We start from the raw sequence: 14,678 nt of genomic DNA on the forward strand, positions 1-14,678 counted from the left end.
GTCAATCCCCATATCAATAATAATGATCCCATCCTCCCACCAAACCCCAAACATTAGCCCGCATGTTCACACAAACAAATGACAAAAAGGAATTAGGGATTACCCATGGTCGCCATTAACACACACAGCCCCCCTCCCCCCAACCCTCCTGCCCCAACTAATGTTCGATGTTATCCAGTTCTTGAAAGTGCATAATGAATAATGTCCATGAATTGCAGAACCCCTCCATCCTTCCTCTCAGTTCAAACTTAGCCCCCCTCCCCCCAACCCTCCTGCCCCAACTAATGTTCGATGTTATCCAGTTCTTGAAAGTGCATAATGAATAATGTCCATGAATTGTGGAACCCCTCCATCCTTCCTCTCAGTTCAAACTTAACCTTCTCAAGAGTCAATAATTCCAACAGGTCTCCCCGCCACGCCAGGGCACAAGGTGGGGAGGTTGCTCTCCAACCTATCAGGATCTGCCTTCGGGCGGTCAATGGGGCGAAGGCTACAACATCTGCCTCCGCACCCGTTTCCGACACGGGGAGAACGTGCAGACTCCACGCAGACAGTGACCCAAGTCGGGAATCAAACCTGGGACCCTGGCGCTGTGAAGCAACTGTGCTAACCACTGTGCTATTAAAGTTTGTGCAAATAGGAAGCACGAGGATGCTAAATCTAAAGCTCACTGGTCTGAAGTATTTTTGCTGTTTCATGATGACCTTGGTGACGCCAATCCACCGATTGGTTGTGCAGTGTTATTCCCAGCCTCTGTCAACACGACCTTGGGTAGTGCAGGGAGTTTGCAAACTTAGCAACACAGCACTGAACTGGCAAAGCTGCTGGGGGCGGGGGAAAGAGGGTGAACAACAAAATTGAGGATGATGCGTTTCCCCTGTTGAAATTTAAGCAGGAACAAATCACCATGAGAGGCATTTTGACTAATGTAGCTTTTTTAACAAAATGATTGCAGGAACTACACTGAACACAATCGCGCGCGAACGCTAAAGAGGACGTTGTTTTACTGGTAGAAAAGCTATTCCACTCCTTCGGCGTTTGCTCTCTCACCTGCTGCTCAGTCAGGTTTTTATCCGGTCCCAGAAGGTATGCGGTGAGGAAAGGTTCCGAGGGCCGGACGTTGGAGAAGAAGCCGCAGGCACACAGCAGGGTGGTGGGGTAGAGCCAGTTGCTGCTGCCGGTGCGCTGCCTGGCTCTGCACTCGCTGCTGCCGGCAGACCCCTGTCCTTGGGCCTCCCCAGGCCCCATTCTCCCTCTCTATTTATTTTTCACCCTTTCTCCCCTCCCCCTATTTCTTTCGCTGTCCCGCGCGCATCCCTCGTCCCCCGAGCTGTCCGCGCTCTCTACCTCGCGCTCCAGTCACGCTCTCCGGGCCCGCGCTCCATTTGGAGCTGCACCGGGCAACCAATAGTCAGGCGTGATCGGGAGCAGCGGCGGTCAGCAGCAGCTGCAGAGTGACTCAGCGGCAGGACCTCCCTCTGTCTGAACTCACACTCCTGTGGCAATCAGTCCCCTTGTGGGCTGAACTCACACTCATGTGACAACCAATCCCCTTGTGGGCTGAACTCACACATGTGACAACCAATCCCCTTGTGGGCTGAACTCACACTCCTGTGACAACCAATCCCCTTGTGGGCTGACTCACACTCCTGTGACAACCAATCCCCTTGTGGGCTGAACTCACACTCCTGTGACAACCAATCCCCTTGTGGGCTGAACTCACACTCATGTGGCAACCAATCCCCTTGTGGGCTGAACTCACACTCATGTGGCAACCAATCCCCTTGTGGCTGAACTCACACATGTGGCAACCAATCCCCTTGTGGGCTGAACTCACACTCCTGTGACAACCAATCCCCTTGTGGGCTGACTCACACTCCTGTGACAACCAATCCCCTTGTGGGCTGAACTCACACTCCTGTGACAACCAATCCCCTTGTGGGCTGAACTCACACTCATGTGGCAACCAATCCCCTTGTGGGCTGAACTCACACTCATGTGGCAACCAATCCCCTTGTGGCTGAACTCACACATGTGGCAACCAATCCCCTTGTGGGCTGAACTCACACTCCTGTGACAACCAATCCCCTTGTGGGCTGAACTCACACTCCTGTGGCAATCAATCCCCTTGTGGGCTGAACTCACACGCCTGTGACAACCAATCCCCTTGTGGGCTGAACTCACACTCCTGTGGCAACCAATCCCCTTGTGGGCTGAACTCACACTCCTGTGACAACCAATCCCCTTCTGGGCTGAACTCACACTCCTGTGGCAATCAATCCCCTTGTGGGCTGAACTCACACTCATGTGGCAACGAATCCCCTTGTGGGCTGAACTCACACTCCTGTCACAACCAATCCCCTTGTGGGCTGAGCTCACACTCCTGTGACAACCAATCCCCTTGTGGGCTGAACTCACACTCATGTGGCAACCAATCCCCTTGTGGGCTGAACTCACACTCATGTGGCAACCAATCCCCTTGTGGGCGGAACTCACACTCATGTGGCAACCAATCCCCTTGTGGGCTGAACTCACACTCCTGTGACAACCAATCCCCTTGTGGGCTGACTCACACTCCTGTGACAACCAATCCCCTTGTGGGCTGAGCTCACACTCCTGTGACAACCAATCCCCTTGTGGGCTGAACTCACACTCCTGTGACAACCAATCCCCTTGTGGGCTGAACTCACACTCATGTGGCAACCAATCCCCTTGTGGGCAGAACTCACACTCATGTGGCAACCAATCCCCTTGTGGGCTGAACTCACACATGTGGCAACCAATCCCCTTGTGGGCTGAACTCACACTCCTGTGACAACCAATCCCCTTGTGGGCTGAACTCACATGCATGTGGCAACCAATCCCCTTGTGGGCTGAACTCACACTCATGTGGCAACCAATCCCCTTGTGGGCTGAACTCACACTCATGTGGCAACCAATCCCCTTGTGGGCTGAACTCACACTCATGTGGCAACCAATCCCCTTGTGGGCTGAACTCACACTCCTGTGGCAATCAATCCCCTTGTGGGCTGAACTCACACTCCTGTGGCAACCAATCCCCTTGTGGGCTGAACTCACACTCCTGTGACAACCAATCCCCTTGTGGGCTGAACTCACACTCCTGTGGCAATCAATCCCCTTGTGGGCTGAACTCACACTCATGTGGCAACGAATCCCCTTGTGGGCTGAATTCACACTCCTGTCACAACCAATCCCCTTGTGGGCTGAACTCACACTCATGTGGCAACCAATCCCCTTGTGGGCTGATAACTCGAAGTTCGAATTTCGTAGCTGAAGATGACAGAAAGATTCCATGCTTCAAGGTATTTACTGTAACGGGCTAAAGGCACCTTTTGTGAGGACCACGAAGAATCCAGCACGAGTTGAAGGATAGAAAGAAATAACATTTATTTACAATAACATATATATATATATACAGCAACTCCCTTGCTGCTCACTCCTCTAGCCGGTTCCAAACTGGCCAGCTTTATTTATGCAGGGAATCTGCTAATGATTTCTCTGCCCCCTCATTGGGGAAGCTCATACTCCCAAAAGATTGTGGGATAGTCATTAGTCCCCAGCCAATGGTAAGTAGGCAGGTTATAACATCCCTCCCCCCCCCCCAAAGTCCAAGGAATCCACTGAAGACCCTGGCGAAGGAGGGCATCGGACTCGTTTTGCCGCAGGCCAGACACCATTTGTACGAGGCGCTGGATCGGGCGGCGTGTAACGAGATGGAGAACGGTGCTTCTGTGATGAACGGCGTAACGGTTGTACATCCACAGCCCGTGGGCCCGAGGATTCCCCCTCTGAGGCGTCCTGTGTCTCCATCTCGGAGTTGGAGTCCGCTGTCTCCATCATCTCGGCGTCTCTATCTCCTGCTGACCCCTTTTTTTCCGGGGACCCATTTTTACCAACCGGCCAACCTTCAGGACCCAACCCGGCCGTCCTTCGCGACCCACACCGGCCGACCTTCGCGACCCATGCAAGCCGGCCGACCTTTGTGACCCACGCCAGCCGACCTTTGTGACCCACGCCATCCGACCTTTGTGACCCATGCCAGTCGACCTTCGCAGCCTACGCCGGCCGACCTGCGCGACCATTTTCTCTTACCTTGGAGGAAATGGTTTTGGGTCCCTTTGGCCCTCGTACACGCTCCTCCAATATAACCCGTTGATGAAGGTGAAGCCTTCCGGTGTCGGAAAGTATGGAGTCTCCATCTGACCAAAGTACTGCATTTTTTAACTGTAAAATTTTACCAAATAAAACCCCCCCGAACTTGTAAAAAAAAATGAATAAACCCCCCCCCCCCCCAACTTGTAAAACAAAAAGCGGCGACCGTTTAAAAACAAAGTGGCCGGACTGCGCATGTGTGCCCGATCACCGGCGCGCTTTCGCAAAACTATGCGCATGCACACCGATGATCGGGCACGCTTGCGCAGTCCGGCCGAATTTTTTTAACATGTTCGTGGCCATTTTGAAGGCCGCTTGCGTTATTAACAGCCGGCTGTTGCGCGCAGACTTGCGCGATCGGGAGCGCCGCAACAGGCGGATCCACCACCCTCCCGACACCCGCCCATGACCCATCCGTGGGTCGCGCCCCCGAGTTTGACAATGCCTGCCCTAAGGGCCATTGCCAAAGACTCTATCACTAGTGCAAACAGCAACGGCGACAGCGGAGGAGGGTGAGGGTGGTGCAGTATGAATATGGACAGAAGGCGTTATCCACTGCCTCGTTCCCCTCTGCAACCCAAACCTCCATGAGCTTATCTCATTGGTCTGTACACTCGCTATCGGAGCCACGTACAGCAGACGCACCCATGTCATAAACTTTGGCCTAATTCCAAAACTTCCCAGGACTTCGAACAGGTACCGCCACTCCACCCGGTCAAATGCCTTCTCCGCGTCCACAGACACCACCACCTCCGGTACCCAGCCTCCCAACGGGGTCATGATCACATTTAGTAATCGCCTTATATTACTCGAGAGTTGCCTGCCCTTCACGAATCCCGTTTGATCCTCTGCAACCACCCCCAGAATGCATCCTTTTATCCTCTCCATCACTAACTTAGCCAGCACTTTCATATTTAACAGCGATATGGGCCTGTACGACCCACATTCTAACGGGTCCTTCCCTTTCTTTGGTATAAGTGTAATCGTCGCCTGTGTCATTGTCTCCGGTAGCTCCCCCTTCATCAATGCCTCGCTATATGCCCCCAGTAGGTGTGGTACCAGTTCTGCTGCAAACCCCCTGTAAAATTCCGCCGGGTTACCGTCCGGCCCCAAGGCCTATCCCGACTTAATCCCTCTTATGCTTTCCATTACTTCCCTCAGCCCTAGAGGCTCCTCCAGCGCCTGCCTCCTCGCCTCATCCAGTCATGGAAATTCCACCCCATCCAAGTACCGCCCCATATCCCCATTCTCCACCCCCGGGTCCACCCTGTACAATTCCTCATAATATTCCCTGAACACCTCATTTATCTTCCCCGGCTCCGACACTACCTTCTCCTTTCCTGTCCGTACTGTCAGGATTTCGCTGGACGCAGCCTGCCTCCACAGCTGATGGGCTAGCATGTGGCTCGCCTTTCTCTCCAGATTCATACTGCACCACCCTCACCCTCCGTAGCTGCCCAACCACCCTCCCCGTCGTCAACCTGACAAACTGTCCCTGTAACTTCTTTCTCCTCGCCAATCCCTTCACAGTGGTGGCCCTGGAATACTCCTTGTCCACCTCAACTATCTCGTCCAATAATCGTTTGTACTCCTCTCTCCTGTTCCTATCTCCGTGCGCCTTGAACGAGGTATTCTCCCCCGGAACCACCGCCTTCAATGCCTCCCAGAATGTGGCCACCAATACCTCCCCATTTTGGTTCAACTCCACGTAGTCCTTAATCACCGACCGCACCGTATCACAAAACCTTACGTCCGCTAACAGCCCCGAGTCTAACCTCCATCCCGGCCTCTGCTCCCTACCCGAACAAAGTCAAACCTCCAGCCAATGTGGCGCATGGTCCGAGATTACTATCCCCGTGTACTCTGCCCCCACCAACACTTCATGCCTCACCACCAAGAAATCGATTCTGGATTATACCTTATACACGCGCGAGAAGGAATGCTCCCTCCCCCCTGGATCCATAAACATCCACGGGTCCACCATACCCATCCTTTCCATAAACGCTCCCAGCTCCTTCATCATTCGCAGCCTCTCCATTGACCTGGGGCTTGACCTGTCCACCCTCGGTTCCAGCACACAATTAAAGTCTCCTCCCATAATGAAATGAAATGAAAAATGAAAATCGCTTATTGTCACAAGTAGGCTTCAAATGAAGTTACTGTGAAAAGCCCCTAGTCGCCACATTCCGGCGCCTGTTACGCGCGCTGGCCGTGGCACCACGTAAAAAGCGGCACCGCGTAAATGATGCAGCCGGCGCCGCGTAAATGAAGTCACCCGCGCATGTGCGGTTGCCATCCTCTCCGAGGCCGCCCCGCAAGAAGATGGCGGATGGCGCGCCAGCGATTCTCCCAACCGGCGCGGCCTCGGAGAATCGCGCCCATCTTTTTACTCGGCAAAATGGCCACCCCCCCACGACTTCGAGTCAAACCCCAAGTGAAATACGTGATCCACCCATCCCTTTCTCTGCCAAACTGGGGCGTCGTTCTCCGACCCCCCGCCAGGTTGGAGAATCGCCGGGGGCTGGCGTGAATCCCGCCCCCGCCGGTTGCCGAAGTCTCCGGCACCGGATATTCGGCGGGGGCGGGAATCGGGCCGCGCTGGTTGGCGGGCCCCCCCGCTGGATTCTCCGGCCCGTATGGGCCGAAGTCCTGCCGATAAATTGCCTGTCCCGCCGGCGTGGATTAAACCACCTTTTGAACGGCGGGACAAGGCGGCGTGGGCAGGCTCCAGGGTCCTGGGGGGGGGGGCGCGGGGCGATCTGGCCCCGGGGGGTGCCCCCACGGTGGCCTGGCCCGCGATCGGGGCCCACCGATCCGCGGGCGGGCCTGTGCCGTGGGGGCACTCTTTCCCTTCCGCCTCCACCACGGTGCGGAAGAGACTCCCTCCACTGCGCATGCGTGGGAAACTGTCAGCGGCCGCTGACTCTCCCGCGCATGCGCCGCCCAGAGATGTCATTTCCGCGCCAGCTGGTGGGGCAACAAAGGCCGTTTCCATCAGCTGGCGGGGCGGAAATTCCTCCGGCGCCGGCCTAGCCCCTCAATGTTGGGGCTCGGCCCCCAAAGATGCGGAGAATTCCGCACCTTTGGGGCGGCGCGATGCCCGTCTGATTGGCGCCGTTTTGAGCGCCAGTCGGCGGACATCGCGCCGTTTCGGGAGAATTTTGCCCCTGATCTGCCGTCGATAGAGGGCTGCCTTGGCCCTGTTGAACCCAGCACGCATTTTTGCCAGGTTCACTCTAATGTCCTGGTATATTCGGAACTTGTTTCTCTCCCATTCCAGTTCCATTTCTCCCTGGCCCACCGCAGGATCTTTTCCTTCTCCAAAAACCTGTGGTGCCTTACAATCACCGTCTGCAACGGTTCCCTGCTCTTGGCTTCTGCCTTAGAGACGTGTGCGTTCTATCCACCTCTGGTTGTTGCAAATCGCTTTTCCCATTTGCAGCGCACCCCCGCCGGTGGGTTTCACGATGGCGTGGGGTGGTTACAATGGGAAATCTGTGAAAGTTTTGAAGTGGAGGCAGCCACTCAGTGTTAAGCCAGAAGAATTTTAGAAGAGGTTATTTCTAAACCTCCTTTTGGAATTGCACATCAGAGTGGAAGTGTGTGATAAGGTGTGCAGTATACCTGCATTAAAGTGTCAACAATTCTGTAAGAAATAGTTGAAACAATATTTTTTTTTAAAGATATCTAAAGTATCATACATTTTATAGAACTTTGTTTAAAAAAAATCCTCTGGCAAAACCAACAGACTAATATATGATTTAGATTCAACTAACCAACTTGAAACTGAATTATAGTTTGACATTTTATAAATCAATTGTAACTAAATATCTAGTAATTCAAATGGATTTATTTCTCTTTCTTCTTTCTTCACTTCAGCATTTTTTCCATTGTCTGTGCATCTTAAGTCCTTCTTAAAAAGTCATGATTTTATTTAGGAAAGTGTTTTTTAATAAAATGTTCTACTTTCTCCTTGAAAATATCTTCACTCAAAATCACATCCCATGATTTCTAGTCGAAGCGCAATGTAATTGTACCAACTTTTGGGAATAATTCGGATATATTTGGCAGAAATAGGTGGATTGATGTGGCTTTTTTTGTGTCGATAATAATCAGTGTTTCCCATGAATATCTGTGAATTAAAGATAATATCAATTAAAAATTAAGTTTTAGTAAAGTATTCTGAGACTTGCGCCGGCAGGATTAACATTTCCTCTACATAAGGCCCTTGCTTTATCTTCCCTTCCCACCCCAAACAATCTATTGATATTTTTGGAGCAATATTCAACTGTGTGCTTTTTCTTTTCCTTGGATAAGGTGCAGTCTTTCAGATCAGTTGAGTAGTTGACTTAAGATGCTCTTAATTGTTAATAGCCATGGGCTCAGCCAGTGCCACCATTCTGGTGATCATCGTCTTTCTCATTCCCGGAGGAAAATGTGGCACTACTGTTCAGTTTCTCATTCAGTGCTGCTGGAATCCAGAGCAAAAATGGAAATCATAGATAGCAGCTTCAGGGAATTAGTTACACCAAAGATTGGAGATAGATGGGTAACTGTAAGAGGGACTGGGAAGAAGCAGTCAGTGCAGGGATTCCCTGCGGTCGTTCCCCTGAGTAACAAGTATACCGCTTTGAATACTTGTGGGGGGGGGATTTACCAGGGGTAAGCCATGGGGTATGGGCCTCTGGCACGGAGTCTGTCCCTGTTGCTCAGAAGGGAAGGGGGGAGAGGAGCAGAGCATTAGTAATTGGGGACTCGATAGTCAGGGGCACAGATAGGAGATTTTGTGGGAGCGAGAGAGACTCACGTTTGGTATGTTGCCTCCCAGGTGCAAGGGTACGTGATGTCTCGGATCGTGTTTTCCGGGTCCTTAAGGGGGAGGGGGAGCAGCCCCAAGTCGTGGTCCACATTGGCACTAACGACATAGGTAGGAAAGGGGACAAGGATGTCAGGCAGGCTTTCAGGGAGCTAGGATGGAAGCTCAGAACGAGAACAAACAGAGTTGTTATCTCTGGGTTGTTGCCCGTGCCACGTGATAATGAGATGAGGAATAGGGAGAGAGAGCAATTAAACACGTGGCTACAGGGATGGTGCAGGCGGGAGGGATTCAGATTTCTGGATAACTGGGGCTCTTTCTGGGGAAGGTGGGACCTCTACAGACAGGATGGTCTACATCTGAACCTGAGGGGCACAAATATCCTGGGGGGGAGATTTGTTAGTGCTCTTTGGGGGGGTTTAAACTAATGCAGCAGGGGCATGGGAACCTGGATTGTAGTTTTAGGGTACGGGAAATTGAGAGTATAGAGGTCAGGAGCACAGATTTGACTTCGCAGGAGGGGGCCAGTGTTCAGGTAGGTGGTTTGCAGTGTGTCTACTTCAATGCCAGGAGTATACGAAATAAGGTAGGGGAATTGGCAGCATGGGTTGGTACCTGGGACTTCGATGTTGTGGCCATTTCAGAGACATGGATAGAGCAGGGACAGGAATGGTTGTTGCAGGTTCCGGGGTTTAGGTGTTTTAGTAAGCTCAGAGAAGGAGGCAAAAGAGGGGGAGGTGTGGCGCTGCTAGTCAAGAACAGTATTACGGTGGCGGAGAGGATGCTAGATGGGGACTCTTCATCCGAGGTATAATGGGCTGAGGTTAGAAACAGGAAAGGAGAGGTCACCCTGTTGGGAGTTTTCTATAGGCCTCCAAATAGTTCTAGGGATGTAGAGGAAAGGATGGCGAAGATGATTCTGGATAAGAGCGAAAGTAACAGGGTAGTTATTATGGGAGACTTTAACTTTCCAAATATTGACTGGAAAAGATATAGTTCGAGTACATTAGATGGGTCGTTTTTTTGTACAATGTGTGCAGGAGGGTTTCCTGACACAATATGTTGACAGGCCAACAAGAAGCGAGGCCACATTGGATTTGGTTTTGGGTAATGAACCAGGCCAGGTGTTAGATTTGGAGGTAGGTGAGCACTTTGGGGACAGTGACCACAATTCGGTGACGTTTACGTTAGTGATGGAAAGGGATAAGTATAACCCGCAGGGCAAGAGTTATAGCTGGGGGAAGGGCAATTATGATGCCATTAGACATGACTTGGGAGGGGTAGGTTGGAGAAGTAGGCTGCAGGTGTTGGGCACACTGGATATGTGGAGCTTGTTCAAGGAACAGCTACTGCGTGTTCCTGATAAGTACTTGGTCAGGCAGGGTGGAAGGCATCGAGCGAGGGAACCGTGGTTTACCAAAGAAGCGGAAACTCTTGTTAAGAGGAAGAAGGAGGCCTATGTGAAGATGAGGTGTGAAGTTTCAGTTGGGGCGCTTGATAGTTACAAGGTAGCGAGGAAGGATCTAAAGAGAGAACTAAGACGAGCAAGGAGTGGACATGAGAAGTATTTGGCAGGTAGGATCAAGGAAAACCCAAAAGCTTTCTATAGGTATGTCAGGAACAAAAGAATGACTAGGGTAAGAGTAGGGCCAGTCAAGGACAGGGATAGGAAGTTGTGTGTGGAGTCTAAAGAGATAGGCGAGATACTAAATGAATATTTTTCGTCAGTATTCACTCAGGAAAAAGTGACTGTTGTGGAGGAGAATGCTGAGACCCAGGCTATTAGAATAGATGGCATTGAGGTACGTAGGGAAGAGGTGTTGGCAATTCTGGACAGGCTGAAAATAGATAAGTCCTCGGGGCCTGATGAGATTTATCCTAGGATTCTCTGGGAAGCCAGGGAAGAGATTGCTGAGCCTTTGGCTTTGATTTTTATGTCATCATTGGCTACAGGAATAGTGACAAGAGGACTGGAGGATAGCAAATGTGGTCCCTTTGTTCAAGAAGGGAAGGAATAACAGGAATGCGGAATATTTGGCTAATGGTAAAATTCTTGGAAGTGTGGATGAGCAGAGGGATCTTGGTGTCCATGTACATAGATCCCTGAAAGCTGCCACCCAGGTTGATAGGGTTGTGAAGAAGGCCTATGGAGTGTTGGCCTTTATTGGTAGAGGGATTGAGTTCCGGAGTCATGAGGTCATGTTGCAGCTGTACAAAACTCTGGTACGGCCGCATTTGGAGTATTGCGTACAGTTCTGGTCACCACATTATAGGAAGGACGTAGAAGCTTTGGAACGGGTGCAGAGGAGATTTACCAGGATGTTGCCTGTTATGGAGGGAAAATCTTATGAGGAAAGGCTGATGGACTTGAGGTTGTTTTCGTTAGAGAGAAGAAGGTTAAGAGGAGACTTAATAGAGGCATACAAAATGATCAGGGGGTTAGATAGGGTGGACAGTGAGAGCCTTCTCCCGTGGATGGAAATGGCTAGCACGAGGGGACATAGCCTTAAACTGAGGGGTAATAGATATAGGACAGAGGTCAGCGGTAGGTTCTTTACGCAAAGAGTGGTGAGGCCGTGGAATTCCCTACCTGCAACAGTAGTGAACTCGCCAACATTGAGGGCATTTAAAAGTTTATTGGATAAGCATATGGATGATAATGGCATAGTGTAGGTTAGATGGCTTTTGTTTTTTGACTTCCCATGTCGGTGCAACACCGTGGGCCGAAGGGCCTGTACTGCGCTGTATCGTTCTATGTTCTATATTGAAAGCAAAATACTGCAGATGCTCGAAATGTGAAACATAAACAGAAAATGCTCGAAAATTTCAGCTGCCCTGGTAGCATCTGTGGAGAGAAAAAACAAGTCTATGGGCTGGATCTTCCAGCCCTTCCCGCTGGTGGGATCTTGCGGACCCGTGATGGCGACCCCTCCCTGCAGCTGGCTTACCGGTGGCGGAGTGTGAGCCACGCAAAATGCCATAAACATCGGTGGGTCTGGAAGATCCTGCCGGTGGCCACTGGCGAGCCACGTCTGCTGCTGGGTAACACGTTGGAGGGGGTCCAGAAAACCCGACCCCATGTCGGAGTCCAATTCTTCTTCGGAACTGGAACTGGACTCAATGTGTTCTTATCAAAATAGTCTTCAGTAAAAATGCAACATAGATCCATGTTACCAAAATGGACTCAAAATGTTTCGCTCTCCACAGATACGGCTCGAGCTGCTGAGGATTTCCAGCACTATCTGCTTTCATGGTGAAAAATCATATTGATCTTTTCTAGTTCTCCAACAACTGCAATTGAGTCTCAGAACTACCATCAACCTGAGCTGTCAACAGTTAGTAGTGGTGGAATGATCCAATTCAGGATTCCTACGAATAATTTAACAATAAATGAGTAATCTATTTCTTTGATAAAAAATTGAAAATTAGTAATATAGTTTATTCATCGTAAATTAATGTAATTTAAATACAATATTTTTTTACCTGGAATATGTTTTTTCAAATTAAATTATGCTGACTTCTATGGAAAAATGAATATGTTACGGCCTGCATATCTTTATGTTGTGGGGTGAGACTCAGGCAGACACGGGGAGTATGTGCAAACTCCACATTGACAGTGACCCGGGGCCGGGATCGAACCCGGATCCTCAGCACCATGAGGCGACAGTGCTAACCACTGCACCACCGTGCCTCCCATGTTGTACCATTTTCTACGGTTGATGAGAAGATGTTGATATTTTGGTAATGATTCACTAACCATTGCGCCACCTTGTTGCCCTGAACCAGGACTTTTAACAACTAATTTATATGTGTAAAATGAAATAAATATTTTACTCGTTTTTTGAAGATACATCAACAAACAGTAATTGGTAATATGGATCTGTATTGCATTTTTACTGAAGACTATTTTGATAAGAACACATTGACACATTTGCATTAGGGATCACTGTACCCCCACTTTCAAATTTATAAAAAAGATGAAAGCAGGTTAAGAGAGTGCTTTTTATGTAATCTGATGAGATAGCAATCCTGAGAAAGAGTATTATCTGATGATGAAGGTAATTTATTCCATCATTACCCCATTGCTTAGTTGTGTTTTGATTGCTCTTTCCCTTGGCAACAACTCAGCAAAGAATTTTTCTCCTTATTTATTGGCCAACGTGATTTGGAAAAACCAGCATTTATTGACCACCCTTAATTGCTATTGAAAAGGTGGTGGTAAACTTCCTTCTTGAACCACTGCAGTCCTTGACTGTGTGTGGTTTAGGCACACCCAACAGTGTTGAAGGTCCTAATATATCTTCATATATTTCACAGACACAGACTGGCAGCTCTCCAGCACCTTGTTCAAACAGCCATTTTTCATTTGAAAGCATGTGCAGCCTATTTAATCACAAGTAATTACAGTTATCATGAATAACTTCGGCTGGTATGGGAACCCGCGACATTGGCGTCACTCCATATCATGGACCAGCTGTCCAGCCAACTGAGCTAACCGATCCCCCCCGATATCTGTGATACACCCCAGCATTTAAAATAATTTTGCACTTTGTGTGGATAAATGTTACAATACTACACCATCACTGATAAAACAAACCTTCAATCCTTATCTTTTCCTTACAACCTTCAGCAAATTATGCTCCTACCTTTTCATCCACACCTGGCTGATCGGTATACGGTAGCCATATATTTCCATCAAAGCTGTAATGCACAGCATAGCTTTGCACAAACATTGTGGTGGTCAAGGACCTGGCCCCCTGTGTAATAATGCCAGTTATCTTCTTTTTCTTCAGAAAGTTAACCTGAAGCCACTGATCCGTGTTTTGTTTCTGGTTCAATAATAAGAGTTTTTGTTAGGAATGGTTTAATGATATCGCAGGATACTAGAATTTAAGTTGCTGCTTTATGCTTTGTACTAAAATTTCTTAGTGTTATCAATATCATGGCCTTGAGTTCGGATCTCTCATGTATTAATTTTTCTACTATGCTACTCCGATGAAGTTGTGCCATCCATGTGATGAAAGTGTTTAAACTGACTAACAATGCTTTTGTCAGTGTTTTGTGCACCAAAAAAGTAAAGACTACTGTGTCACAGATCACAAGTATAGCTCGGAAGGATATCTTGCGCAAAAGATTTATACTGTGGTGAACTTCACAAATACATTGCACTGCAAAATTTGACTCTTGTGGTGCCCGCTTTGGATTCATTTTAAAAACATGTAAATGATACACCAATTTCCACCCTACTTATTAATGAATATTATCCGATTCTAAAGCTGATGCCTAAGGGTCATCAAATTATGTGGCACAGTTGGAATTACTCTTGCCTTTGAGTCAGAGGGTTAAAGGTTCAAGTCCCACTCCAGGGATGGAATTCTCCCAAGCCCCCACCGGTGTGTTCAATGGTAGGCATGGTGGGTGAATATGGCAGGTGGCCCAGAAATCGGTTTCATGCCAATGTAAATTTACAGTGGGATCTTCTGCTGGTGCCCGCCATGGTGGGTCAGAAAACACTCCAGAGGCCAGGGTAAACCCCATTTGCAACCCTCAACACCAGATTCTCCACAATGCTGGCAGGGAAACACACTAGAGTAAAATAAATTCGGAACAACGTGGTGTGCAGATCTCGGGATTCATCTGAACCAGAGTTCAGGATGGAGGCCGTCCGCAATCAATAGTGAATCAGTGA

At 49.4% G+C, this 14,678-nt stretch overlaps 2 protein-coding genes across 2 annotated transcripts in view; both read right to left on the reverse strand.

Moving 5' to 3' along the window:
• LOC140427944 (thiamine transporter 1-like) overlaps positions 1-1,550 on the reverse strand; it is a 30,617-nt gene extending 29,067 nt beyond the window's left edge. Inside the window, 1 exon segment of the mRNA XM_072513823.1 lies at positions 1,051-1,550. Coding sequence (XP_072369924.1) covers positions 1,051-1,248 — 198 coding nt within the window. The 5' untranslated portion in view covers positions 1,249-1,550.
• A 6,299-nt stretch (positions 1,551-7,849) lies between these two features.
• The window catches only part of f5 (coagulation factor V), a 229,780-nt gene continuing 222,951 nt past the window's right edge, over positions 7,850-14,678 (reverse strand). Inside the window, exons 24-25 of the mRNA XM_072513824.1 lie at positions 13,636-13,818; positions 7,850-8,305 (exon numbers count right to left, since the gene is read on the reverse strand). Of these exons, the coding sequence (XP_072369925.1) occupies positions 8,159-8,305; positions 13,636-13,818 (330 nt within the window). The 3' untranslated portion in view covers positions 7,850-8,158. The remainder of the gene's footprint in view (positions 8,306-13,635; positions 13,819-14,678) is intronic.

Source organism: Scyliorhinus torazame, chromosome 8 (genome assembly GCF_047496885.1).
Source record: "Scyliorhinus torazame isolate Kashiwa2021f chromosome 8, sScyTor2.1, whole genome shotgun sequence".
Taxonomy (NCBI): Eukaryota; Metazoa; Chordata; class Chondrichthyes; order Carcharhiniformes; family Scyliorhinidae; genus Scyliorhinus; species Scyliorhinus torazame.